General features: G+C 33.1%; 3 protein-coding genes across 3 annotated transcripts; 1 reads left to right on the forward strand and 2 right to left on the reverse strand.

Moving 5' to 3' along the window:
* Positions 1-6250: 6250 nt before the first annotated feature.
* LOC131943389 (mitogen-activated protein kinase kinase kinase 2-like) lies at positions 6251-10131 on the reverse strand. Its single transcript, XM_059303487.1, has 7 exons — positions 10111-10131; positions 9244-9493; positions 8910-9064; positions 7914-8003; positions 7429-7558; positions 7132-7309; positions 6251-6530 (listed from the first exon to the last, which is right to left on the reverse strand). Exons 1-7 carry the CDS (start codon positions 10129-10131, stop codon positions 6251-6253), a joined length of 1104 nt encoding a protein of 367 aa, XP_059159470.1.
* A 1540-nt stretch (positions 10132-11671) lies between these two features.
* Positions 11672-14435, forward strand: LOC131943390 (uncharacterized). Its single transcript, XM_059303489.1, has 2 exons — positions 11672-12001; positions 14379-14435. The coding sequence occupies exons 1-2, from the start codon at positions 11672-11674 to the stop codon at positions 14433-14435; spliced, it is 387 nt and encodes a 128-aa protein (XP_059159472.1).
* A 2434-nt stretch (positions 14436-16869) lies between these two features.
* Positions 16870-17985, reverse strand: LOC131943391 (uncharacterized). Its single transcript, XM_059303490.1, has 2 exons — positions 17542-17985; positions 16870-17022 (listed from the first exon to the last, which is right to left on the reverse strand). The coding sequence occupies exons 1-2, from the start codon at positions 17701-17703 to the stop codon at positions 16870-16872; spliced, it is 315 nt and encodes a 104-aa protein (XP_059159473.1). The 5' UTR covers positions 17704-17985.
* Between the last annotated feature and the right edge of the window lie 7087 nt (positions 17986-25072).

The raw sequence follows: 25072 nt of genomic DNA on the forward strand, positions 1-25072 counted from the left end.
AGCAGTCGTACGCCATCTTGCACAATCACTTGACAGAATTATAGTCAATCTAGCTGAAATTACATTTTTTAAGTGGCGAGCAGACAAAGAGGCTGTATGACTTTGGACAATATCTAGATTAGGAAGGTTTTGAGTAAAAGAATACCTGGGTGAGTTAAAAAAGGTAAGTTGATGGAGGACTTATCTGCATATCCTACAAAATTAGAAGCTTCAAAATTAAAATTAGAAAGGATTAGAGCTCAGGCTGCGGAACAAGCACAAATAGAACTAGATAGGGCCAGATTACATGATGAGGCGCAAGCAAATAGCAAGGATAAGTCTGGCTGATATAAAGGTGTTTCAGGTAGAACTTTGCCAACGTGCTTTGGTGAATGGTTCCGCAAACAAGAAATATGATGCCAATTGATATAGTACACATTCCCCAGTCCCTATCGTGTGTCGCGCGCTGTTTAATTTAGGTCAAGTGCGAGATCGTGAAAAAAATACTTTTCTGACCTACATTTCTCTGAATGCTAAACCCGTGTATGTGTTATTGTAAACGTTCGCTGTGGTATTCGAAAGTTATTCTTAAGCCAATTTACAGCATTTATGTATAAGGATTTTATTTTAAATTGCCTTTTCTACTTAATTGTAATTGTATAATTACACAGTAGCGTAGCGAGGGGGGACATATGTCCCCGGGCGCCGACCTTAGGGGTCGCCAAAATGGGTTGGAAAAATAAATTGAAAGGTTGAGGGGTGTGCAAATCGAAAGTTTGAGGGGGGTGGGTTGCAAATGGAAATCTTGAGGGGGTGCGAAACGAAAGTTTGAGGTGGGGGGTGCAAATCGAAATCTTGAGGGTCGGGGTGCAAATCAAAATCTTGAGGGCGGGAGGGGGGGTGCAAATCGGGAACGGTCGCTACGCCTCTGTAATTACACAATTTGTTTATTTACTTTTTATACGTTTATTCCCCTATAATGTAGTGTAGGGGTGTTACCAACAAGATTACGATGGGCTATAACTGATAATAATTTAAAATAATAAAATCAAGTGTATTAAAAGCAAAATTAGAAAGAATATATTTACCAAAGCAATCTGCCCTTAACCACAAAGAAAGCAAAATATATTTATTTTCTAATTTTCATTGTATTTAAACTCTTGTTATTGTAAAAATTTCCATGTTTTATTTTTCTTGGCATTGTTGCAGATGAGAGTAAATTTTTCGCCAGATTTCTCAGCAGTTTTAAAATTATTCTCATGGTTGAACCTTACAGTAATTTCCATTTTCTTTTTTTATCAGTTTAATTGCATTACGTTAAATTGCAAGTTAAATCATGTTTTTACGATATAGGCCTACAATAAAAGAGTACGTTACATTATTTCTATCCTAGGACTAAAAAAACAGAAGACTTCTTCTAAATACTACATAGCCAATTTACTAACGACACGGTTACATGATTATACATTACACAGTAACCTAACATTCTGGGATAGCACTAAATATAATAACACACTGCAAGTAACAATTGCAATATCTAACAAGATATAACGTAAATACTAAATTTGAATTTTATCGCAATTCGTAATAAAAGTATACCTCTTACTTCTACTTATCTAAATTAATTTATTATAACATCGACTACATTGAAAAAAAAAGTATCATAATTCAAAGTAAAACTAGAACAAAAAAAAATTTCATAAAAAACGTTGTAATAACAAGCTTTTATGTACAAATGCACTAAAAAGTAGAAAATAAATTATAGACTACTATTTAAGTAACTATAAAGAAAAGCGTGGTTGATTTTATTGGATACCTTTACTAATGTTTAGGAAGAGACCCGCCGCTTTTCTTTATAGTTATTTAAATAGTAGTCTATAATTTATTTTCTACTTTTTAGTGCATTAGTACATAAAAGCTTGTTATTAAAACGTTTTTTATGACCTTTTTTTAGTACTTTACATGTTTTTTTATTAACAATAGAGTTTTATGACTAAAATCATTTGCACGCGTATTGAAACGTAATAACGCGCTATTGAACGTGATGTCGGGCGTGGTGTGGTTGGATAAAAATGCCTACTCATTTGGTCAAAATTTTAATTAATTCTTTAAAAAGTTAATTAGGCATCCAATAAAGTCAAATTTAATTTCAGATTGCATTTTTTCATGTCTTGACCCACGTGCCAACTGTGAACCGTATCTGTCAAGTAGAAGTGTCCGAATTTTTGCTCGAGCGTTTCGATCTAGATTGACGACTGACGACTGACGAGGAAGTGAGTTAAATAAAAGCTTGTAAATATGCATTATTTTATACGTTTCTAAAAGATGCCACCTAAAAAAAACACAAATGAAACGTTAAATGAAAGGTTATACAAATTACTATGATATGAATAATTAATTTTTTTTTGTAAATAATACTTTCATTGTGTATTTGTCACAAAATAAAAAAATGCAACGTAAATCAGATAAACAATCATTAGAAGACTGTTTTACTTTGTCATCAACATTACAGATAAAAGAAAAATAAATAATATTTGGCTGCATTATGTAATAATAATTTAAATAAATCAAAGACAAGTATTTTTTTAAATTTAAAAATATAACAACGATTTATAAAATGAAGTACAGGCATCACAATAATTTGAAAACATGTTATCAAGTGTGTTGTCACAATAATTGTGTAGACTATTTTTTTTAAAATCACTGTCATTTGCAGTTGCATTTTCAGCAAAAGTGATATAAGACCTCCCATATGTATATATATATAAAATACAAAAACTAAAATGGTTAAGTTTTCAGAAACAACTACATTAAAGCTTAAGCTTAAAACTAGTTTAAACATTTCTTGCATTATTCCTCTTCATATGAATGATTACTATTTTCCATGTTTCCGAAATGAACCACAAGGTAACATAAGACGACCTTTGAGACTGCGATGCGACTAAGACGGAAAACTGCGAGGTAATCGTTAAAGTACACTATATTACAGCAGGTTTTTTTTTATTTACCATTTTTCCAATGCAGACACAACGCTATTTAAAGAAAAAAAAACTTTAAGATATCATATTATTTAAATTGTTTTTGACATTTTGTAATTTGTACACGCAGCTGTATGTATCTATTCAATATTAAGATGGCTAAAAGTGTAGTCATATTATACTATATTTGTTTTTTAATAATACAATTTTTATAATAACAAGCTTTTACATATACACTAAAAAGACAAAAATAAAATGAGAAGTAACACGACACCTTTTGTAAAGAAAAAAAATCTAGAATCAAAACATATTAATACTGAAATATATAGTTTTTTAAAAACATTATGTGATACCAGAGGCGTATCCAGGTTTTCGTTGTAGGGGGAGCGAAAAGAGCAAAAAATGCGCCGAATCTTTAACACGTTCAATATGCGTGTATTATATATAAATATATATATATATATATATATATATATATATATATATATATATATATATATATATATATATATATACTTATATATAATTACTAGCTGTATCATTACTTCGCTATGATGTAAAATAAATTGAAAGTAGCACTGAAGAAATAAGAAAAAAACACACAATGTAGGCCGACAAAACAAAAATTGTATCAAGCTAAACAAAAAAAATATACACATACTACAACCAAAAACAATGAACGTAACACAATCTGTTTTGTAATTCTTGTAAAAAAATTTTCTTACATATAAATTCCTGGGAAATTTTTTAAGACAAGTGAAATAGGGGAAATAATCACTCTCTTAATGTAAATATGTATATATCTACACAGTTAATTATACATGTCGAAACAAATAAATAATTACTTTAGATTATAATGAAATTGTTCAACACTATTCGTGTATACAAAATGTTTTTGTCTATAATCAGAATTTAATATCGTCATCATAAATGCTAAAGTATTACAGCATAATGAAAGTTTTTAGAATCAGAGTTGGTATAAAACCACAATTTTTGATATAATAGAAAAACCCTCGGAATAACAGCCTACATTTAACTAAATGTTGGTATTTTAGTTCAGATCATTTATTTTTAACTAACTGCTGCATCTTTGTGTTCTTTAAAAATAATAATTTAATATGGTGATATGTATGGGTTAGATCACTGTATTGATCACACACCTTTTTACTGGTACTTGCAAAAACCATATTCACAGAGTTTTACGTTTAAAAAGCTAATTTTCTGGCGGCATTGTACTTTGGTACATCATTACGCGTTTTTCTACATGTACTTAACAGATCAATCCGGTGTGGGTTCGGAAGGGAAGGGGGGGGGGGGGGTGGGTGGGTTCGACTTCATCCACCACTGTCCGGTCACTTTAGGTCAATTATTCAAACCCAGTGTATACCTAGGTGTGACATTAATGTCGCTCTACACAATTGTGGTGGTGAGATGTGTGTGTGGGGGGTGGGTGGGGGGGGGTGGGGGGAGATAACCAACTCAGAGTGAACATATCGTCAGTTTTTAGATGACTGTTCTAAACATACATATATATTACACAAATATATATATTACACAAATACATATTACAGAAATAGATTTAAATAAGTAGCATTGGTATTATGACAATTTTTTTTTTTTACAGAGGGGTCCATGGGGGAGGGGCTTGTAACTGTTTCATATAATTTGTAATCGTAATCACTATGGCCCAAACTGTAAGAATACTACTACTTCATCGTGATGACGTTGTTGACTTTGTCAAAATTTCCCCACCACTACGCAGTTTGCTCATAAGTAAATTTAAATAGAGGTGCCACATCAGTTGTATTTGTTTCTGTATTGTAATTTTTTTTTAATTAATCACACGATTCAAACTGTATATATAAAGTAATTATGTGTGAAGTTTTATGTATAACATTTTCTAATTCAATTATTCGTTAGCAAAAACATTATACAGTTTCCTTAAACTTAACACCCCTCTTGCCAAGTCTTACTACCCGTAGAGGTTTTTTAAACATTGCAAATCATCGTAATGGTTATTTTTAGAATGGCAAACTGATGCAGCTGTTAAAATACGTAGACACTACTAGACTAGTACAATAATGCTTAATTGCTGCATGAAAAGAAATCTTGTGATTTACATAGATGTGCCGACCAAAAATATTTTTTAACAAATATCATTGTTTAAAACTTTGAGCTTAAAAAGTTTCCAAAAAAGGCGCCACTTTGCTGAAAATGGCCAGAGGGGAAGCGGCCGCTCTCCCTGCTCCCCCCCCCCCCCCTGCGTACGCTACTGTGTGATACAAATTTAAAATGTGAAATGTACATTATTAAAATCTTAGGACTTAAAAACCGACAACGCAAATGGAAGTTTGGCAATGATAAACAATGTATATTGTATCGCCTCCCGCTTCTTTGTTGGTCATAACTACGCCAAGCCTTTCCATAAATCAGGTACCAATAAGAGCGTGGATAATTATGTAATTATGATACGGAGTCCAATGTAAAGTAAAACTGGCGACTGTAAAATAACAGTCCTGCGCTATTTTATTCACATACGCTGTCTCAAAATAATAAAAGTAGTAGTATTAAAACATATTAAACTTGAAACGTAGAGAATATACAAAACATTCCGTGAAAAAATTATAATATATGACAGGCACAATTACTTAAAAACTTTAGGACATAAATAGTCAAACACAGTGTTTATATATATATATATATATATATATATATATACATATATATATATATATATATATAATATGTAAAACCTACAAACGGAATTTATAATGCATGTATACAATCCTATTTTAAATTATGTATTTATTTGTATTTATCATGTATTAAGTTTTTAAATAAAGTTATAACTTACATTTGTAAACTCTAACATAATTATTTCCGTAAACAATTTTGCCATAGTAATTTAACAAAATTAAACTTGAAAAATATTGTATTCATGTTACAACACATTATTTATCGAATATAAACATAATTATACTCCAACTTGCTAGCTGGACATTTGTCCAACAAACAATCTCAGCAATATTCCTCTCTGATCTTACAGTAGACGTTACATATCCAAGGCATGTATATTTAAAACTAAATTTGTGACACGAAGTGACACGAAGTAAAAAAAAATCCTTTCACATGGATCCTAGTTTTTACTGCTGACATACCAGCTAGCCTATAACTGGTGACAAGAATTAATGTAATAGACGCACAATATATGCAGATTATCCTGTCCTATCGAGGTTTTCACACTACAAATATAACTACACGATGAACGACATTAACATTATTTCATTTCTTTTTCAATCGCCGTTTTGTTTTAGTAAAGTACCATGCTCATCATATCTACTTTGGAATCCAAGGATAAATGGGTCATTTTTCAACAGCCAGTTGGCTGTTGGTCTTTCTTTAGCTTTGCTGTGTAAAACCTTGTCTAAAAATTCTCTTAAGTAAACTGATGATGTTGGAGGAAGTTGGTAACGCAGCTCCCCCATGGATGTTCTAAACAGGGCTTGCGCTGAGATCAAGGAGGAGTTGGGTGGTTTTCCTGTCAACATCTCTATAACAGTGCAGCCAACACTCCTGTAGAAAATAAAATCCGAGTTTAATGTTACATTTTAAAGCAAAATAAAAACCACACATGTTGATAGCAGCGTGACGGTTGAGCTCCTCTTCGCTTTTAGTAAGTCAATAGCAGCACTAAGCAGAGATATAATACCCGATTAAATAAAAATGAAAAAAACAGTAACAGGAAATAAAGTCACGGAAAAAAACACAATGAAAAACACATGAAAATTGGCAATACCAATAATTTCGAACATAAAGTCCGCAAATAAAATAGAGATATTTTGTTAATGTGTGGATAAAAATGAGGCAGGGCGTTGTTTAATTTACGAATTTTTTTTTATCTTACTATGATTTTAGAAAAAAAAATAGCATTGGCGGCTTGCACATCGAATCACGGTTAGAAATGTAACACAACATGTATTTTACATATGACATAGGGCTTTAAAAAATTTATGACAGCGAAAATTGTAATAATCTAAATATTTTACATTTTTTGTGTTGACTGCAATATAGAGTTGAACTTCATGTTGGAACTGAAATAACTAAAATAAATCACATTATTTTCGTGGTTCGTTAATAATCAACATTACATACAGGTAAAAGAAATATTGCTTACCATATATCAGCACTGCTTTTGTACTTTATAATCTTGCCGCCTTCCGTGTAAATCACTTCTGGAGCCATATATCGTACTGTTCCTATCTCTGTTGCCACTCCCTCCTCATCAATATATTCAGAAATTCCAAAATCAGTTAACTTTATGTTCATGTCGTCTTCCATTAGGATGTTGTTGCCTAACGATTTATTAAGGAAAAAAAACATTCTATCTCTATTTTACTTGTCTCAGACGGTTAATTAAAAATAATGTAATTATATTGCAGATTTATTTTGTGTTTGATTGATTTTTAAATACCTTTAATATCCCTATGCAGTATGCCTTTTTGATGCAGGTAATCGACACCCTCCAAAATTTGAAACGTAAAATCTCGAGTCAACGTTTCATCAAGATTTCCTTTCAGAGAGATATGCGATGCAAGATTTCCCTGACAAATTTCGATAAATATATTAATTTTAGTTTTTGCGTATTATATGTTTTTAAAAATATTAATACTAACGATGCTTTTCTTTATTTATTTCTTTTTCTTTATTATTGCGTTTAAAAATAGTTATTGATCTACCATATATTTATTTTTATAATTTATTTAATTATATTTACAGAATAAAGCAAAACAAAGTTTCTATTGATAGCGCCGAAGCTTTGATTTGTTGAAAATCAACATGGATATCACCTTAACACAGCAAATGAATAGTTAAATAACAAGTTGGTAAAATTAAAAAAAAAACTTCTTAATTATTTTTTTTTTTTACATTTTTAATAAATTCCAAAAAAATAAAAAATGTATCTGTTTTCCTCTGATAACCATAAAATTGAACGATACGTTTGTGCTTTGTCTTGATAAGAATTTCTGCCTCTTTTTTACAGACTTCCTGTAATAAAATGTAATAATACATTATATAATGTTTGTATCTAATTGTATAGATTAAATAATGTATTTAATACTATATTCTTTTTTTTTTATTTAAAACGTACATTTTAATGTTTATTAGCCTTCATTGACAAATAAATTCAGTACAAAAGAGCTGCATGTGACTTGGGTATACTTTAAGTTAGGTGAACGAAATTTCACATATAAGTATTACATTGTATGGGGAGATCTCTGTTACATTTTGAACGATTTTCGGTAATCGGAAGTGGTATTTTACTCAATGTCTGTTTCATCCAGGTGGACAAAATTAAGAATAAGGTATTATACTTTGATTACGATAACTTTCTCAAAAAATCAGAAGTTGTACTTTGTTCCATTTATAGTTTCTAAAATAGCGATCATACTGTACGTTTCAGTAAGCTGGATTTCGAGTGATTACCCTTAACTGAAAATAGTACTTTTAGAATTTCTGATTTCGCAAAGAAAATCGCTTATACCTGACAGATTTCTTGCACTTTTAGATTCTTTTGGATTTCATAATTCATAATGTAAAAATGAGTGGAAAAAAAAGTTTAGAAACATAATTTTTTATTACAGTGTTCATGAAAAAAATAATCATATTTTTTAATATTACACGCTTGATTCGAAATGTTTGACATCCGCTATTAAATTGCATTTGGTATCAATCACTAAAAAGTAAAAAAATTAAAACAAATACAAAAAACCTTTAGAGCAACAATCATTTAAATGCACTGAAAAAAGAATATAAATCTAATATGTTTGCTTTCATAAAAACTTTGTTTGCTAAAATATGTAAAAGAACTCTTGAGCAAACAAATCTTCTGTTAAAGAAAGCAAATTAGTTTTAGTTCCTTGAGTGGAATAAAATGAAATGTTTCAGTTTTACCATCTCTTTTGTAAAATTAATTCTTTTGGCGACAAATTTTTTATCCTCAGGCCTACTTGTATCTCTGACAAGATGTACACTACCAAACGCTCCTTGACCTAACGGTTCAGCTTCAACTGTAAACTCTTTTGGGAAATCTAGAGACACGACTCTTTCTGTTTTAGAAAAAAAGAATGGATATAAATGTATGCAGTTGAGTTATTTAAATAACTGGTTTTAACCTCGGCATGCGTTATATGATTTATTTTTATTCTGCCAGGCGTTATTTTGTACTTAGTGTGTACTTAAATTATTAAGAGTAAATTTAAGTAATAATCAAATGCAATGCATTTACCTGCATTTTTCGGAAAACATTCAGCTGTTTGTCCTGCATTCCAAAAAATAGAAGTGACGTGTTCATAAATATCGCTGTTTCCAGAACTGTCCAGCTTTGACAAACTGTCCGTGAGACCTTCATTTTGTATTATTTGCTCGCTGGCCACCTTATCTATTGTCATCTCTTTTAATAAGTCCATTACATGCTGCAGCTGCTCCTGATCATTATCAGCAATGACTTCTTTCAACGTGTCGATTAAAGAAATAATCTGTGCAAGGATATAATTAACATGAAAGCTAAGTTACCTATTTTATTGTTTATTTTTAATGATTATTGTTATCACATTTAGAGATTGTGTTATGAAAGGTATCAGAAAGCGTATCAGTATTATAAAAGGTATTTGTATAAACACAGTTTGTGACTATTTTATACGGTACGCAAGTACGAGAACTTTGAGAGTAGTGTCGTTGAATCTGGGGGAATAAGTTTAGGGCAGTGTGCGTCTTGTTGCGCTAGGGTGTTGAACTATTCTTTCCGTCCTCAATAAATGGTGTAAAGTTATTCTAAAAATGTCATTTAGTTCAGACATCGTTTGGTTTAGTCATCGTTCAGGTATGATCAACGTAAAGTTAATTTAATTTCAAGCATAATTAAAAACAAAGAAACAGGAGAGTCTAAATGCTACTTGATGGTTCAAGCGTTGTAATAGTATTGTCGACCTTGTACTTTAATCTCGTATCGTAACTAATGGTCGATATCAATACGCCGTTAACTTTAAATGTTTTATTTTAGTGAAATGGTATTGCTTGTTTACAATATTTTGAAATATAATCATTTGTTATGCATGAGTTGAAATTATAAGATAGTTATTCAATGATCACTTACTGATTTAATTATTATTACCATGCTTTTTAACACACAAGTAAATCCAATAAATTACTGGCTATTTTTAATCAAAATCATTCAGCATATTTATGTGAATTAATATACAAAATAATAACTTTTAGAAATGTTCTTAGTTTATACTTACAAAACTACCCAAGAGGTTAAAATGCGGATAGTATTGTTAAATTGCTATTGCAGACACCTGATCTTAACCGTAAGATAGTCCACAAGTTATATATTAGAAGTTATAGACAACACATTATAATATAGAGCTCTATCAATGAATTAAATATTTCCTGGTGCCATGTGATTACATAGGTTGATGAAATTTGAATAGTCGCATTTCGAATTTTTTAACACATTCAAGTCACGAGCAAAATTAGACCTACAAAAAAAAACTAGTTTTTTTCTCTGCGGTCCCTATGTTGATCACTGTAGTTAATACAAAGCGCTTGTCTAATAAGCTGTGTGAAAAGGGTTTTGTTAGAACATTTATTCATATTTTTTCCCCATAAACTGGCAAAACGTTTCTAAAATAGTTCATCTTATATTATGTTTAAGTGTACACGATGACTTATTAAGAGATACAAATGATATGCGAACTCTTGTATGGCTAAGTCCCTTAAGACAGAAGCAAAATGGATTTATGATTGGCAGTTACCATATGCTTCTATACTGGTAGTGATGCTAAAGATAAAGTACTGTGAGGAGTAAATCACATTACAAAAGAAAAAAACAGAATATGAGTCTGAGCCCCTCAAGCGAATGTTACACATGTGAAGATCTCTGGTATACATAAAAAATGAAAGTTCCTTTTTGTTCCTTTCTAATATTCTCATTTAGCTCATTACCCGGTGGTCATCTTACTTAGCGGTCAATCGCAGCGTGCCACTATCTACATGTGTGGTACAGGTGCACTGTCTACTCAGAATGTGCAGATTGTCCACGTTATTTACTCGTATAAGATAAGATAAGGGGAAAGTATGGTATTAGATTCGTAGTTTATATTGTGGAACCTCTCCACGAAACAGATGGGACCCCGTTGGAATCCTCTTTGCCACGCTTTGGGTTTTGTATCGTAATAATACTGTTGTTAGAAAAATGAAGAGGCTCTATGAAGTAACCAGGACCCTATCACGCAAGAATATCAACCCCAACAAACCAGTAAAGGATAAAGTAGGGAATATCTTAACAAGTGACACAGAACAGAGAGACAGATGGGTACAGCACTTTGATGAGATTTTAAACCATCCTCTCTCATCAAACATCCCTGATATACCACCTGCAAACCACTTCTAAATGTGTGTACAGATCCACCCACAAATTTAGAAACAATAGGAGCAATAAAGAACACGAAAAATGGCAAAGCAGCTGGTCCGGACGGCATCCCACCAGGGGCGCTAAAAGCAGACCCAGCCATATCAGCAGACATACTACATCCTCTACTAAAACCGATTTGGGAAGAAGAGATAATCCCATCTGACTGGAAACTGGGATACCTGATAAAGCGGATAAAGAAAAGAAGCGACACCTTACACAATGCAACAACTGGAGAGGGATAATGCTTCTTTCAGTCCCAAGTAAGGTGCTGACAAGAATCATCCTAGAGAGACTTAGAGATGCCTTGGACAAAAAGTTGAGACAAGAACAAGCTGGTTTTCGTCAAGACAGGTCATGTACTGACCACATTGCCACGCTGCGCATCATTATCGAACAGTCTCTTGAGTGGCAATCCCCCTTATACATGAATTTTGTCGACTTTGAAAAGGCGTTTGACAGTGTGAATAGAGATGTCATCTGGAAGTTAATGAGCCACTATGGAATACCCAACAAATGTATATCTATCACTCAGAAACTATATGAAGACTCCACCAGTCAAGTAATACACAAGGTAAAACTAACAAACCATTCACGGTGACGACGGAAGTAAGACAAGGATGAATGCTATCGCCAATGATATTCTTGATGGTAATCGACTGGATCATGCTGAAAACCACAAAAAAACGACACAGGAATCCAGTGGAGTTTCACCAAAAGGCTGAAAGATCTTGATTTTGCCGATGACATCTGCCTTCTATCTCACAAGCATCAACATACGCAAGCCAAACTAAATCGGCTATCTGAAGAAGCCTCCAAAGTTGGACTAAAAATCAATAAAAATAAAACAGAGGTCATCAGAATCAATAACAGCCAGGACCTGCCCATACAGCTAAACTAAGAAGATGTGAAACGAAAACATTCACATATCTGGGAAGCATGATCAATAAGGACGGAAGCAGACGAGGACATAAAATGCCGTATCAACAAGGCTAGATGGGCCTTCAACTCACTGCGCACGATGTGGAGGTCCACGGCCCTGTCACTCCGGAGCAAAATTGGGCTTTTCAACTCAAAAGTCAAGACAGTGCTGCTCTATGGTTCGGACACTTGGAGGGTTACGAAGACAAATACTAATAAGCTACAGGCATTCGTAAACAAATGCTTACGGCATATACTTAAAATAAGATGGCCAGACAAAATATCAACAAAGACCTGAGGCGAACTTTAAAGCAACAGCCAATAGAGACAGATATCAAGGTCCGTAAATGGGGATGGATCGGACATATATTAAAAAAAGAAAAAGAAAACATCGCAAAACACGCTTTGGACTGGAATCCCCAGGGAAAAGGCGGGTGGGCCGGCCAAGGAAGACATGGAGAAGAACGGTTGAAGAAAAGCTGAAAACAGCTGGGCACACATGGGCACAGATAAAGGGAGCAGCCCAAAACCGAGTCCAATGGAGATGTGTGGTTGCAGCCCTTTGCCCCCTAGGGGCCACAAAGGAATGATGATAATACCGTTGTTAAAAAATATTTTTTGTAACACATTAACATTTACTTATGCAGTTACTTCTGTTATTAATAAGTATCTAATCCTAGCTTTAATGGTCGCAAACACATGTAGAGTTACGTTGTTATCCGACCTATTTGATATCTTAAGTTAACTCCAATGTTCTTATTTTGCCTCTTGCGAAATTGTCCCGAGATAACAATTGTACACTGCTGCTGTTTTTATTATCACATTAATCCTGCCCGTGACTTATATTTTGTTGTAGGATATATTTGTTATATTTTATTCAATTAAATATTAATACTTGCACGTTGTTACAGTGGAATCACGATTGCTTTGTTGTTCGATTGATTAAATGAAATGAGACAATAATGCCACGTTTGTATTAGTAGGCGCTGTTTCTTTTTAAATGCCAGTGTTTGCAAGTATTGGGTAACTAAATCTTTTATGTGGGACGGCCTGGCTGAGCGATAGAGAGTTTTAGACTGTTTACCCGAAAGTTTCGACACCCAACTTTTATGGGTAGGCCGTACCTACGTTATGATAGGAAAAGCAAAGAAGGTTAGGCATAGCGATGACAACGTTATGCTTCCATCTTATTCAGTTTCTAAAACAGATGAAATCTAATTCATCATCTGCCCCATGTGTCTAGTGCCACCAACAGGTAATAATTATTATAATATATATTAAACTGTGTGCTAATGTGTCGCTCACTTACTTGAATATTCAAAAAGTAAGACATTCATGTAACAAAACAATTTTTTTTTAATAAGTACCTCTAAGCGAGCTTCTGGGTGTTTCGCGAATTTCGGAAGAGCTTGAAGTAACTCAGAAATATGAAAGCCGCCATGTGTTCTACGTGAATCCGCAGAAGCTTGTCTGATGTAATCAATTGCAGTTTTGATTTCCTCTTTTATACACAACAAATACAAATGCATATGTCAACAAGTGTCGTCATATCGATATCATTATTAAAATTTGATACAATTTGGAAATAAAATACAACATTTATCATTTCAAATTATGTCATGTTAATGTGTTCTATACTGTCATTTATTTTTAATTTCTTCGAATTAACGAGTAGACTAATGCTGTTAAATAACTCATATAAAGAAGAAAATAGTTCAACATACCAGTTGTTGTTACTACAATATCAGACTCTGCAACAATCAACGAGAGCAACATCTTCTTTATGAGTGAATCACGAACGTTGGAAAGTGTTACATCTTTCAGTACCTGCACAAACATGGTATGTTTGCCAAACGAAATGTGAGGGGGAAAATTCATTTTAATACAAGATGAAAACATATGTCTCTAATTAAATTTTTTTATCACATCGTTAATATAATTTTAAAACTATGTTACACATTTTATTCATTTCTAGGTCGAACACGACGTCACATATGCATTTGTGAATTTATATTATTTTATATGGACAGGCGGCTTTACTAGTCGACGAGCTGGATTATTATATGAAAACAAATTACTGGATCTAGTTGGACCCGTGATAAAAAAACAATGTGTTCTTAACCCAATCCTAAGTAACAACATATAATCAGATTAGATTCTGTGACTATGGATCCACTAATTTCTTCCTCTGTTTACTTTAAACTTCGTTGGTAATTTAAAAACAAAGGACTGCGGTGCTTTAACACAGGCAACGCAACATTTATGTTAATTTAATGGAATCAAAACATGACTTCTGTTCCCGAGACCAAATAATGTACTCAATACTGAAACTATTTCACAACGGGCGGAATGTGGCAGCGACTTCTATATTTTCCTATCGAAGAGAAGCAAGATGCATTTTCTCCTGTAATTTTAATAATTATGTTTTGCTTTACGCTTAATTGTGGCAACACGAAAAATAAAAATCATTACTATAGATGCGTAGTGGACATGGCTAATACCCCGTGTACTTGGTTAACTGTAAATTGATTATATTAGGCTGGTATCGCAATGTGTTAAACTGGTGCTTTACTATGTTAGAATTATTGCTAAGTCTGAATGGTACCATTATAACCCATGTTTCCTTGATAACAACTTGCCATTATACTACTCTAATGCCTGACTAGCATATTGTAGAATCAAAATTGATCCTCAACTGAATACTAAATACATATTGTTTTGTTTCTGTATAAACATTCACTCTTAATACGTTATTAATCGATTGACAATCAGTAAGCTAAAATTACAGTAGTTTAAATTCAATGGATTGCTAATAGGAACATTGCATCAACTGATGATATTTTAAAGTCACAAAGCAATGTTAAAAAACAAACTTTGAATTTTATAATTGTGTTGTTATATATTTACCTTAATGTCATCCAGCACTTATTATTTGATTAGTTAATAAACCATACTTACCCTTATTAATCCGTCAAAAGAAACCAATTCAGTTGATTCTTTTCTACGGGCAATGTTGTGTAAAATAGCAATCAGTTGTTTAGTTACAAATATCGACTGGGAATTCTGTAAAATTGTTGTTAACTTTTATTTTCTTTAAACACAATTTACTTTGACTAGATAGCAATCATTAAGTGTTACTTTTATCACGGTTTAAGCTCAATGATAATATTTAGGACAAATTATATTTTGGTCATATATTTAATATAGAGTAAAAACAATCCACTCTGACAAGATTTGTAACATGTTTTACCTATTGTAAGCATGTTGTTTGGAAATAATTGTCCTTAAATAATATATACTTTAAAACTAATGATTCTAAGATAGGAGAAATTGGAACTTACGATTATAAATATTAAATGGATAAAGGGTGGGGATTAAAATAATTAATTAATTTAGGTATAAAAATAGAAAATAAATATGAAGAGTTGATTTTCAAAATGCAATATATCCAAAATTTGGGTTTCGAGAAAATCGCACTTTTCTCCTACACGAAGCCATTGTACAATTTGCTAAAACTGTTTATCAATTTAGGTTCATAACCCTCATATAAATAGGACTAGAATGGTTTTTGAAATGTACCTGCATAAAAAGATGCTTTTTTTTTGTCCCAAAATTTGCGTTTAGTTGCAAAATGAGGTATATCCAGCTTTTGTTAAGCTACAAAACGCTGTATATCCATTTTTTTCTGATAATACATCTAATGTCCAATATTTTAGTTTATTATTTTATTAAAACCCACTTATATTCCCAGTGTTACCATCTTACTACAATTGTACCATGTTTTTCTGTTACTATAAAGTGTTTTTATTGAGTAATTTCAGTTATTTGAACCATTTTCAAAATGATGCAAGTCTCTAACGAGAGACTTTAATTTGAAGAGTACAGCTTGTCGTTTCTACTGTTGAACTGTGTTAACAAAGTCTAAAGAACTAAAAAAGTCAACATAAAATAGTTTTAAAAGAAGAAAAAAGTTTATTAGTTTATACTACAATCATAAAATGTAAAAGAAATAGTATGAAATAAAAAAAAAGGTTGAAAACAAAAATGAGTGAAGCAAGAAAAAATAAATAATTCAGACAAACTAGGCACTATCTACATCAGAGTTAGAATGAGCAACATCCTCAGTAGCATCACATAGCAGTGCCTCATAAGAAATCTTTATTCTCTCCTCCACTCCTACGGCTTCGAGAACACAAAGAACATCTGTCTTTTTAGCCACCTTTACACAGTTCTTTTTTCCAGGCTCCTTTGTGTTGAATGAATCCCAGTTTTTCCCTAAAAAAGTGGATATATTAACCATGTATTATTAAGATAATTCCACTGTAACATTGAAAAAATAGAATTTCCATTATCGGATAAACCTCTGGACAATAGTCAGTTTTTTATTGACAGTAACTGCAGTACGAGCAAATCCAATATAGCAAACTGAAGGTAAAGCTATTTACGTACACAATGCTGAACAAAAAGAAGCCTGGCAAACTTGCAGCTTGTTTCCATCACTACAAAGAAAGTATTTGATCGTCATGTGTCTTGTTTTTTCCTCTGATCATTCACTCTTTTCGTGTTGTCCACATCAAGCAAAGCTACTATAGCAGCATCTTGTGACACTTTGTCCAGTTTGCTGTAAAAATCTGCATGGCATTTCACCAGGTCATCAGGTGTTATATCTTGAGCCTGAAATAAATAATACAAATGTATGTTTTGCTACAATAAAAGATTTAATTTTATATTAAAAATTATACTACTAGTTACTAGTTAGATCTAGTAGCTAGGGCTAGCCCCTTGCCTTGCTTAAAGTTATTGCTAGACTAGACAAACGAGGACATACAACCTAGATGATAAATCGAAGTTTAGATATAATATTGACTAGAATTGTTAAAACTTTCGTCTAGCTAGTAAAAATAGTAGGCCTAGATACTAGATCTAGAATATGTAGTAGACAAGTAGAGTAGATAATCTAGACTAGAATTAGATCTAGAATCTCTCCCTACTTTTGGAATGTTAAGCTAGAGCTGACAGTAGCCTAGACCTACTGGTATTCATACATTTACATTCAAAACTTCACTCACCAATTAAAAGAACAAGCTAGATATCTAAATTCTAGTAATACTAGATCTATGTATCCGTGTTTAAAAAAAAAGTAAACTCAGGCCTGCCTAGTCAAGATAAGTTACAGTTTTATCTACAACTTACCTTGCAGAATCCTTTAATATGATTACACGAAATGGACGGGATCATTCCTTCTCCTGAATGACGAAAGATCTTTTCTTTTTCTCTTTCTGTGCATGACCTCTTCTTTTTTCTGGACTTAAATGTCAGTACAACACTTTCGTCGTGACCATCAAAGTCCGCCATTTTAACAATTGTTTCACTTAGAGATGCTTAATGCGCATGCGCAGATAAATAGTAATATTTACCCGGATTGGTCCGAATCGATACCGCATTTTGACGCTAAATAAAATCGACAATGCCGCGTTTTGAAACCAAACGTTTTTTTCAAAAATAGAAATAAAATGAAAATTTTGCGCCGTGAAGATTAAAATTAAGTTTTCCTAATAGTAACTGAGTAGCTTTACAATATGGGCACCTTATCTCATTTTTTTCAAAAATGGCGCTTATCGCGTTTTGAAAATCAACTCTTCATATATATAAACAGAAGACACCATTCATTAAATTGAAAATTCTGTTAACGTGACTTTTTTCCGAATATGTTTTAAAAGATTCATTTCAAATTACTTTTTATAACACATTATACAAGAGAGTGACATTTTAATTGTTTACTTTTTAAGTGATGATGTGTAAATCCTGGTTCAGCATTAGTAGAAAATAAATGAATGCGCTTTTCCGTTATGTTATTGTGAAGATCGCTTGGACATATAATGAAGCGTATGCGCATATGATATGACTAAATATATCTTTTCAAAAGAATTTTCATGTCACACTAAAGTCTAATACACATTTGCTCATTTGACATCTAATTTTTCTTCAATGCCAGATTCAAACCAGTGTGAAGCATAGCCATTCACAACATCATGTACTTTTTTTTCTATTTTTATTAAACGTCCATCCTGTCATTTACAATTATGTTCCTGTTTTTACGTCTCTGTCTTTTTCTTGATCCTTGTGAATTGCACTAAATGCTTTATCATGCAGTACCATGAAACGTAAGGCCTCCGCATTCATTTCCTGCCATGAGATTCGCCATGTCCCTTCATAAACTACTATGGTGGGTATTTAATGAAACCCCATATAATATAATTTCCATTTTTGGCAGCTATTCGTACACGATTACTACCTACACCAGACCGGTTTTTTCATCTTACAATGAAACACAACATACGTTAGATTAAAATGCCCACAGTTTGATCTTATTGGTTGTTTGCGTAGAACTGAGTTTTTTATAAAATAAAATAATAAGTGTTCAATTAGTTTAATATAAGATTTACAATCTATAAACAAACATGTCAGCTGTAGTTAAATTGTATATCAAAACTTCATATTTCCTTCACTGTTAATATATCTGTCAATATATATGTTGGGCGTTTATATAAAGCGTATGTCAGATGGCTTATTAATTGATTAATTGACTTAAAAATTAAAATCAACTTATATTTAGTTTAAACGTTATTGGTCTGAGTCAGCTGAGATTGTGTTTAAATATAATTTTATGCTCTGACTTACGTTTATGTGACTAAATGATAAGATAATATCTGTAAAGAAATCCACTGCACCATGTAGAGCCAATTTCTGAAAAAATATTGTATGTATATATATATATATATATATATATGTTAAATACTATTTTTTATTGTAATCTATCGCAATGAATCTTTGAGATATGTAGCACCCTTCCAAGCACCACTCACCGTTACGTCTATAAACGTGTAATTGTATGTATTTATTTTTTTCATGCATAGACCTACAGTGAAATCTTTAACAATGGCATTCTATTAGCATATATTAAATCAGTTCTTAGCTTAAAAGGCGAAAAATCTACATGTATGTGTTTTGGTAAGCGAACAGTTCACAACTGTTTTATAGCAGTCAAATCATGCAATCAGATTTACATTTCTTGATAACAATTGCAATATTAATACTCTAATTATAATATTCCGTCTTAATTTTAAACTTAATACGAGCTCTTAACAGGACAATCTTCATGTATGTGAACTTCGGGTTCAATGAATGGGTGACACGGCGTTTACTGCAACAATATTTAAAAATAGCTTTCCAATCGTAAAATGTATCTCTCCTAATGCAAATTCCATCAATTTTATTTTATTTTCAAACTTTGGCTAGAAGAAAAATGTTATTAATTTGGGTGTTTTCCAATAGAATACTTAGTATTAAATGACATTTCGTCGATGAGTTAGACTTTAAAACTTTTTAGGTAGAAATTCGTTTGGACACGCATCCTAACTATTGTACTGGGAGTTACTCAAACTTAATGCATTTAATTTTTCGAGAAATTAACCGCCTGCCATATTTTTTAAATAGCAAATTAAGTAACATTTAAAGTTTACTTCTGTATCTTCTATGTGCTGCTTATATGTGCATTGAAATACAACACTACTTTAATAAAACAATAAAAATGTTAGTTTTAATTATCAGTGAGGGGCCACATTTTCGCCGACTACACCCTGATTATTAGATGTTATTTTAAAATAAAGTGAAAGATACATTAAGCAATTACCTTCGCAAAATCTGGTATTTCGTCACTGCCTGTCAAGAACAAACTCAACATATCACGAGTTAAGGAAAGTGAAAAGCTAGGTGAAGCTGGATCTAGTAGATTTTCTTCTTTCAAATACGAAATCGATATTTCTGTAAACGACAAGTGAATAGCCTTTATTGACAATATGCTTTTTGAAATTGTCTTAGTTGATTGATAATGAATAATAATAAAGATGATTGTGTTATAAAATCTTCAAAATAATATTGAAATAATAAAAAAGGAAAATAAAAATACCATATTTAAAATTAAATTCACATTACGCTGCTGTTGAATGCATCATACATGATACATGTAATTCCATCATTAGTGACATTTTTAAAAAATAAAACGCCCTTCCGAACGTTATTGTCAAACGGGCCATTTAACTAGACTTCACCTGTTTTAATGGCCTTGGCATATGTAAGGATAGTGTGATAGTGAGATTAGCACTCTAGGCAGCCACCTTTCCTGTCTTTAACATTAATGTGATAGTGTGTCTGGTTCACATCAGTGTTGGGTGGAATCGTCCTGACTCGAGCCCGAAATTTGAACTCGAGACTTTCTGGTTAGCAGTCGAATGCTCTAACATTCGACCACATCGTCCCATAAAAATACTGTATTAAGATATTTTCTTTCGATCCCCTTCCTACACGATTTAAGATAACGTAATATAAACAATTTTACGTACCTAGATACTTATAATCATGAAGTTTTTTGAATAAAGTATAACGTGTATCTATATGGCGTTTACACATCTCACTGTCTATCACATTCAAAGCTCTTTGGTAGATAAAAAACGGCAACTGCTCAAAATGTTCCATGCTTGCATATTCCGCCATTATTTCTGTAGCATATTCCAGTAATTGTTCCAATTTTGGTACCTGTATAAATTAAACACGTTTTTAAAAATAGTATTAACTAGACACCACATTTGCTTTTGGTAAAAGGTATGTCGGCTGCACTTTACACAACAACTAATATTCAATTACGCCCACCTCACCGTTAATAAAGTATATAAACCTCACATAAATCATATTCTTAGATCCGGAATCCCTCCGAATCTCATTAGAAGGTCCATTTTAAGGTCCATGCGGGATTGGAGGGGTGGGGGTTTGGAGGTTGATAAAAGAATCGAGTTTGTGAATGTTCGGACTAGGAGGACGGGATAAGGTTAGTGTGATGACGCAAGGTTGCGTCGGAGAGGTCAAGTGATTACAGAAACAGGCTATAGCGAGTTGGTCAGAGAGAGACCAATAAAACCAATAAAAATACGGGAACTGACCGGTCACGTGGGACGGTCAGCTGACCACTGAGGCGTGGGTCAGTAGAGAGATTAGCGGCAGTTGATACGTAGCTAGGGAAGAGTGGAGAAGGTGTTAGGAAGCGGTCAGAGACGGTCGAGATATGTAGGGCTAGGTAAAAGTTGATAATTAGTGTAGAGAACGGTCAGATAGGTAGATCTAGGAAACGGCAGACAGTAGTAGTAGAGAGTATAGAATAGGCTAGTTAGGTAGGTAGAACTTGATTCTATAATTTCAATAAAGAACATTTTATATTTGAACTTGAACTTGTGTTATTGGATCCGTTTCGCCTCTTAAAAATCCTCCCCCCTCACAACTGGTGGAGCGCAGGTCCAGGACGGGAAAGAGAGTATATCGGTTTACTCATGACTGAGTACATCTGGTGTACAGCTTTCTTTAACTCATCATAACAGCGGGTTTCTTCAACCGGAACGAGTTTGGATTACCAACACAAGGGAACTGTCACCATGTTCACAAAGATAAGTACCTTACAAAAATTTCTTTAAACGTTTGGGTTTATACCCGTGCTGGATATTTGGTGCCAGCGGTTTTTCTGCCTCTTTCTTATCTATTTCTTCAACCACAATACCCTTAAAAATGCCTCCATTGTACGAAGTGGTCCTTAAAACTGAGCCCGAGTCAGGCCTAGAAGAGTCAGGTAGAATTGTTGACTCGTTACTAGACACAAAGGTTCAGAATACAGTCAAAGTGAAACGCAACTCAAGAACTATTGAGGATCCAGATGTTCTGGATGAATTGATTATTAGGCTTGGAAAATACAAAATAACAAAAAATCGAGACTTATTACTAACTGTTAAAGAATTTGACATAAAAACTCTAGATGACCCAGATGCTATGGAAGATTTGATCAATAGACTTGTAGATTACAAGGTAACCAAGGATCCAGACTCCCTGTTGACTGACGAAGAATTAGATGCAAAAATAGTTGCCGAGTTAGCCTATAAACATGGACTAATGACAGCCGAAAAACTGTTGGCAGAACAAAATAGAGCAGAGAAACAAAGAGAAGCAGAAACATATATTGCCGGACTTAAAGAAGAAACAGAAAGAATTCGTAAAAAAAAGAGAAAATTAAAGAACTTTGCCAAGCCAAACAAGAACAAAGTAGAAGTGAAACGATTACACAAGAAACGGTGCAAAGTTTAAATACAAAACAAACAACCAATCAGATAGCATATGCACCAACATATTAGTATTCAGATGAATCATCCAGTGAAACAAGCGAGAGATTTTCCCCAGAACGCGATACAGCTCATTCAGTTCAATATAATACGAGAAATCATAACAGACAGATATACTACAGTCAATCAGAAGACTATCACAATGTCAGATGCTACTACTGTAATAGAACAGGCCACAAACAAATACATTGCAGAATACGATATTGTGTTAGACGCCAACAAGATGTACAACTTAATGTAGAATTTTTGAGCCACAAACAACAAATAAACAAGCATCCCAGTATTCGAGACAACGAACAAGTAGACACAAAAGTAGGCGAGTTGCGATTCAAAATGGACAGGTTGATAGAAGAAATTAACGAGGATATAGGAGATCACTCTATAAAGACAACCGAGATTGGTGCAGATGTTCATACCTTTAGACTGCAGAACGACACACGCAGTAATAGATTGCTGAGATTGAAGAAATCAGTGAACACGGAATCAGATGAATATGTAACAAAGAATTTGATAGTAGACAAAGAGTACGGTTACTCCTGGTCAGCCTTAAACCAGATGACCCCATCAACACACCTACACAAACACAAGTATAGTAATTATAGACCACTTGAAAGCTCGCTAGGTAAAAGTTGATAATTAGTGAAGAGAACGCTCAGATAGGTAGATCTAGGAAACGGCAGACAGTAGTAGTAGAGAGTATAGAATAGGCTAGTTAGTTAGGTAGAACTTGATTTTATAATTTCATTAAAGAACATTTTATATTTGAACTTGAACTTGTGTTATTGGATCCGTCTCGCCTGTAAAAACCCCCCACCCCCATCACAGTTAGCTTAGCGGTAACATTCACAGATCAATGTAAATAATCGCATACTATTACGGAATATATATATATATATATATATATATATATATATATAGATATATATATATATATATATATATATATATATATATATATATATATATATAGTAATTAACAAAAAACCTTATTATTCTAATGAATCCACAAATCGATATATTGCTTATATAATTCATTTAATTATCTCTCTCTATATAATGTTTTTATAATTATATCTCGTTTTTTAGTAGACAAAATAAAATGAACTCATTATTGTACGTGCCATGATCAGTACATAATATAATGAATCGTCATCATTTCCCGTTTGTGCCGAAAACACATGGGTCAGATGAAGCATAGGTCAGCTGCTACAGAGACCTAGGAATTTGAAGGGATAGTGTGGTCATCATTGAGCCCAGCAGTCTTTCTTACCCATCAAATCTGAATGGACTCCGAGACGCTTCACAGTTGTGAACCCGGATTCGAACTCGAGATTCTCGGGTCAGCAGTCTAGCTCTCAACTGCTAGGCCACGCCGTCGCCGTCCAAAATATAATGAATACAAACATTAATTTATGTATATTCCTTAAATGGAAGATCTGTTAATTGTAAATTGTCGGAACATATTGACGTTAGAATTAAAGCATTTGTTTTCGAGTTAAATAATTAAATGTGTATTTTCAAATTAAATATTTCTCTAAATTTTATTACCATTTACAAAACAATTAACAATAAACAATAACTTTTAAATATAAATATTTTCGACACAAGTAAATAACCTACTACTCTACAAATATTGTAAATTTTCTGATTTAAGGTGAGTGATAAATCTATATATATAAAGCAATGTATGTCTGTTTGTCTGTCTTTTTTTGCATTACTACACCTTTCATCCGATAGCCATGAAACATTGAGAATAGTCCTGGAGAGGTTTCTTCGAAAAATATATTCAGCCTCAATTTTATTTCGCAAAGGTGGCGACCCGGGAGGTTGTGATTTTTTTTCGATAAGGGGTATACAAAATTAAAAGTCGCAAGCGGTTCGTCACCTTTCATGAGAATACTCCCGAGAAGGTGTCTGCGAAAAAAAATTCAAATTTGCAACTGTGTCCCTCAGTAGAGTGCGATTTGAGCCCCGGCCTTGCCCGTGATCTTTATGGCACCTACATTAATTTTAAACAGTGAGATAGATTATGGATAATATAAGGCGTTATAGTCGTTCACTTTAATGAATCGGCGCGTTCGCCAGAGCCCCGGCATGGTGTAATTTGGAGCCTCGGGATATCCCGTGAGCGCCATGGCGCCTACGTTCTATTTAAAAAGTGAGTAAAACTATGCATAAGATGGAGAAGTAGAGTCGTTTACAAAACATAATGAGGTGTAATAAACGGCCTCCCGGTAGGGTGCGATTTCGCGCGCTGGGCTTTTCCTATTGACAAGGTGGCACATTACATTTAATGATTAAACGGAGCCACGAACCATACGAGGAGCAAATGGGGTATTGTAACCAAGGGCTCCATAGAGAACCCCTCTACGTCCCCAACAGGCATTGTTTACGTTTAAAAACTCAGTTCTAGAAAACTAGGTCACCCGTCTAATAATATAATTTGGTAAAGCACTGAAGAAACATCCATAATATATTCCTTCACGTTTATTTATGCGTTACTACAC

The sequence above is a fragment of the Physella acuta genome, unplaced genomic scaffold, assembly GCF_028476545.2.
Source record: "Physella acuta isolate Inbredline_101_S28 unplaced genomic scaffold, ASM2847654v3 ptg000454l, whole genome shotgun sequence".
NCBI lineage: Eukaryota > Metazoa > Mollusca > Gastropoda > Physidae > Physella > Physella acuta.

Coding starts and splice junctions, on each gene's coding strand:
- LOC131943389 (XM_059303487.1), bottom strand. CDS start 10,131: ATGGTAATAATAATTAAATCA. Junction 9,494..10,110: donor TGGTAATAATAATTAAATCA/GTAAGTGATCAT, acceptor ATCCTTGCACAG/ATTATTTCTTTAATCGACAC. Junction 9,065..9,243: donor ATGTTTTCCGAAAAATGCAG/GTAAATGCATTG, acceptor TTTCTAAAACAG/AAAGAGTCGTGTCTCTAGAT.
- LOC131943390 (XM_059303489.1), top strand. CDS start 11,672: ATGCTTCTTTCAGTCCCAAGTAAGGTGCTGACAAGAATCATCCTAGAG. Junction 12,002..14,378: donor CCAGTCAAGTAATACACAAG/GTAAAACTAACA, acceptor TTATATGGACAG/GCGGCTTTACTAGTCGACGA.
- LOC131943391 (XM_059303490.1), bottom strand. CDS start 17,703: ATGGCGGACTTTGATGGTCACGACGAAAGTGTTGTACTGACATTTAAG. Junction 17,023..17,541: donor ATATTAAAGGATTCTGCAAG/GTAAGTTGTAGA, acceptor TATTTATTTCAG/GCTCAAGATATAACACCTGA.